The 3,125-nt window shown below is 57.0% G+C and overlaps 1 protein-coding gene across 1 annotated transcript in view; it reads left to right on the top strand.

The window, feature by feature from the left end:
• PRR12 (proline rich 12) overlaps window positions 1-3,125 on the top strand; it is a 40,723-nt gene that overhangs the window by 28,778 nt on the left and 8,820 nt on the right. Inside the window, exons 10-11 of the mRNA XM_032169146.2 lie at window positions 827-952; window positions 1,819-1,916. Coding sequence (XP_032025037.1) covers window positions 827-952; window positions 1,819-1,916 — 224 coding nt within the window. The remainder of the gene's footprint in view (window positions 1-826; window positions 953-1,818; window positions 1,917-3,125) is intronic.

The following is a 3,125-nucleotide window of genomic DNA, read 5'->3' as shown; positions in this document are numbered from 1 at the left end:
CAAGGGTGAGTCTGATGCCTCCTGTGAGCCTTTTTTTTTTTTTTTTTTTGAGACGGAGTTTCGCTTTTGTTGTCCAGGCTGGAATACAATGGCGCGATCTCGGCTCACCACAACCTCCGCCTCCCAGGTTGAAGGGATTCTCCTGCCTCAGCCTCCTGAGTAGCTGGGATTACAGGCACCACCACACCCAGCTAATTTTGTATTTCTTAGTAGAGACGGGGTTTCTCCATGTTGGTCAGGCTAGTCTCCAATTCCCGACCTCAGGTGATCTGCCAGCCTCGGCCTCCCAAAGTGCTGGAATTACAGGCCACAGCACTTTATGGGCTACAACGCCTGGCTTTTTTTTTTTGAGACGAGTTTCACTCTGTCACCCAGGCTGTGCAAGAACACAATCTTGGCTCACTGCAACCTCCGCCTCCTGGGTTCAAGCCGTCCTCCTTCCTCAGCCTCCCGAGTAGCTGGGATTACAGGCGTGTGCCACCACGCCTGGCTAATTTTTGTATTTTTAGTAGAGACAGGGTTTTGCCACGTTGGCCAGGCTGGTATCAAACTCCTGACCTTAGGTGATCTGCCTCGGCCTCCCAAAGTGCTGGGATGACAGGCGTGAGCCACTGTGCCTGGCCTTCTCTGAGCTTCTTGCAGTCCCTGTGATTCTGCCACAAGAGCACGTGGCACTGGCGCTTGCCTGTCAATCTTCCCTAGCGGACTTGGACCTCCCAAAAGCAGGGATTTCTCTTCTGGTCCCCAGTGTTGAGAACAGTGTCTGCCACACAGGTGGTCTCAGAGGAAGTTGGGATAACGAGCCTGCGTCCTGTCTTTTCTACAGAGCGGGCAGTACCTGGGCGTCTGCTCAAAACCAGGGCGATGCGGGAGATGTACCGGAGCTACGTGGAGATGTTGGTGAGCACAGCACTTGACCCAGACATGATCCAGGCCCTGGAGGACACGCATGGTGAGCTAAGGCCTGGGAGGAGGGGAGGGGGCTGACTCAGTCTCGGGGAGCAGGTGCTGAGGGCGTAGACCTGATCTGAGAGAGGAGAGGTTTGGGGTCTGGACTCCTGGGTCTGAGGGAAGAGGAGCTGAGGCCTGGACCTGGGTCTGAGAGAGGAGGGGCTGGGGCCTGGAGTCCTGGGTCTGAGGGAGGAGGTCCCTGGGTCCTAGGGAGAAGAGGCTGGGGGCCTGGAAGCTGGCGCCTGGACCTTGTCTGAGGAGGAGGGCTGGGGCCTGGACTCTGGTCTGGAGGAGAGGGCTGGGGGGCCTGACTCTGGTCTGAGGGTCTGAGGGAGGAAGGGCTGGGGGCCTGGACTCCTGGGTCTGAGGGAGGAAGGGCTGGGGGCCTAGACTCCTGGGTCTGAGGGAGGAAGGGCTGGGGGCCTGGACTCCTGGGTCTGAGGGAGGAGTGGCTGGGGGCCTAGACTCCTGGGTCTGAGGGAGGAGGGGCTGGACCTGGACTCCCGGGTCTGAGGGAGGAGGGGCTGGGGGTCTGGACTCCTGGGTCTGAGGAAGGAGGGACTGGGGCCTGGACTTCTGGGTCTGAGGGAGGAGGGACTGGGGCCTGGACTCATGGGTCTGAGGGATGAGGGGCTGGGTGTCTGGACTCCTGGGTCTGAGGGAGGAGCAGCTGGGGGTCTGGACTCCTGGGTCTGAGGGAGGAGGGAGCTGGGCTTGGACTCCTGGGTCTGAAGGAGGAGGTGACTGGGGCCTGTAGTTTGTCTCTGAGTGGGAAGGGGATTTGGGGACCCAGACTCCATGACCCCACCTTGGCCCCAGTGCTTTGCGAGGCTGTGGCCTTCCTGATACCATGTCCTCGTCCATCAGATGAGCTGTACCTGCCCCCCATGCGGAAGATAGACGGCCTGCTGAATGAGCACAAGAAGAAAGTCCTGAAGCGGCTGTCGCTAAGCCCAGCCCTGCAGGTGCCTGGGGGTCTGGGCAGGGGGTGTCTGGGGCCCAGGGTCCACATGGAGAAGACATGTACGTGTCAGCCGCTGTTGGGGAGGGGTGATCCTTGGAAGGAGATCGTCTTTCTGGGCTCAGATGGGAGAAAAGTTGAGGGCAGGACTGTCAGGAGATCTCTGGGTTCTCAACAGCCATGAAGCCCATGTGGGGAGGAGCTGTGGGCCTTGGGGCAGCAGAGAGCTGATTGTGAAAGGCTGGGCAGTTGTTGCGGAGAACAAGTGTGGAGCCAAATGTAGACTAGGCCTGCACCCAAAGCTGGCACTGGACCGATGGCTTCTTCGTGAGTCCAGTGCAGGCTATTAGGATCCCAGGCTTCAGTGTTAAGTCATCTGTATGATTTCCCTTCTGGGATATTCTGGGATGGAATATCAGGGCTCTGAAATCCAGTGTTAAACTGGCTCTGAGGATTCTGGTTGGGATGTTAGTGTGGCACTGAGAATGCCGGGATAGAATGTTAGGGTAACTGAGACTTCTGGAATCGAATGTTATTCTGGCTTTGAGAATTCTGGAAGACTTGCAGTGAGTCTGAGAATTCTGGAATGGATTCTAGGCTGGTACTAAGAATTCTGGGATAGGCTATTAGGCTGGTGCTGAGATGGCTGGTGGGAAGTTAGTCTTAGAAAATACGCAGGGAGGCCGGGCACGGTGGCTCACGCCTGTGATCCTAGCACTTTGGGAAGCCAAGGCCGGTGGATGGCCTAAGGTCAAGAGTTCGAGACCACCCTGGCTCTCTCAAAATAAAAAAAAAAATGAAACCCTGTCTCTACTCAAAATAAAAAATTAGCTGGGCGTGGTGGTGGGCACCTGTAGTCTTAGCTTCCCGGGAGGCTGAGGCAGGAGAATCAGTTGAACCCAGGAGGTGGAGCTTGCAGTGAGCCAAGATGGCACCACTGCACTCCAGCCTGGGCGACAGAGCAAGACTGTCTCCAAAAAAGAAAGAAAATAGACCGGGCACAGTGGCTCACGCCTGTAATCCCAGCACTTTGGGAGGCCAAGATGGATGGATCACGAGGTCAGGAGATCGAAACCATCCTGGCTAACACGGTGAAACCCCGTCTCTACTAAAAATACAAAAAAGAAATTAGCCGGGCGTGGTGGCGGGTGCCTGTAGTCCCAGCAACTCGGGAGGCTGAGGCAGGAGAATGGCGTAAACCCGGGAGGCGGAG

This window comes from Hylobates moloch, unplaced genomic scaffold (genome assembly GCF_009828535.3).
Source record: "Hylobates moloch isolate HMO894 unplaced genomic scaffold, HMol_V3 SCAFFOLD_12, whole genome shotgun sequence".
Classification (NCBI taxonomy): domain Eukaryota; kingdom Metazoa; phylum Chordata; class Mammalia; order Primates; family Hylobatidae; genus Hylobates; species Hylobates moloch.
Note: the sequence above shows the minus strand (reverse complement) of the source record. Positions and strands in the feature narration are given on the sequence as shown.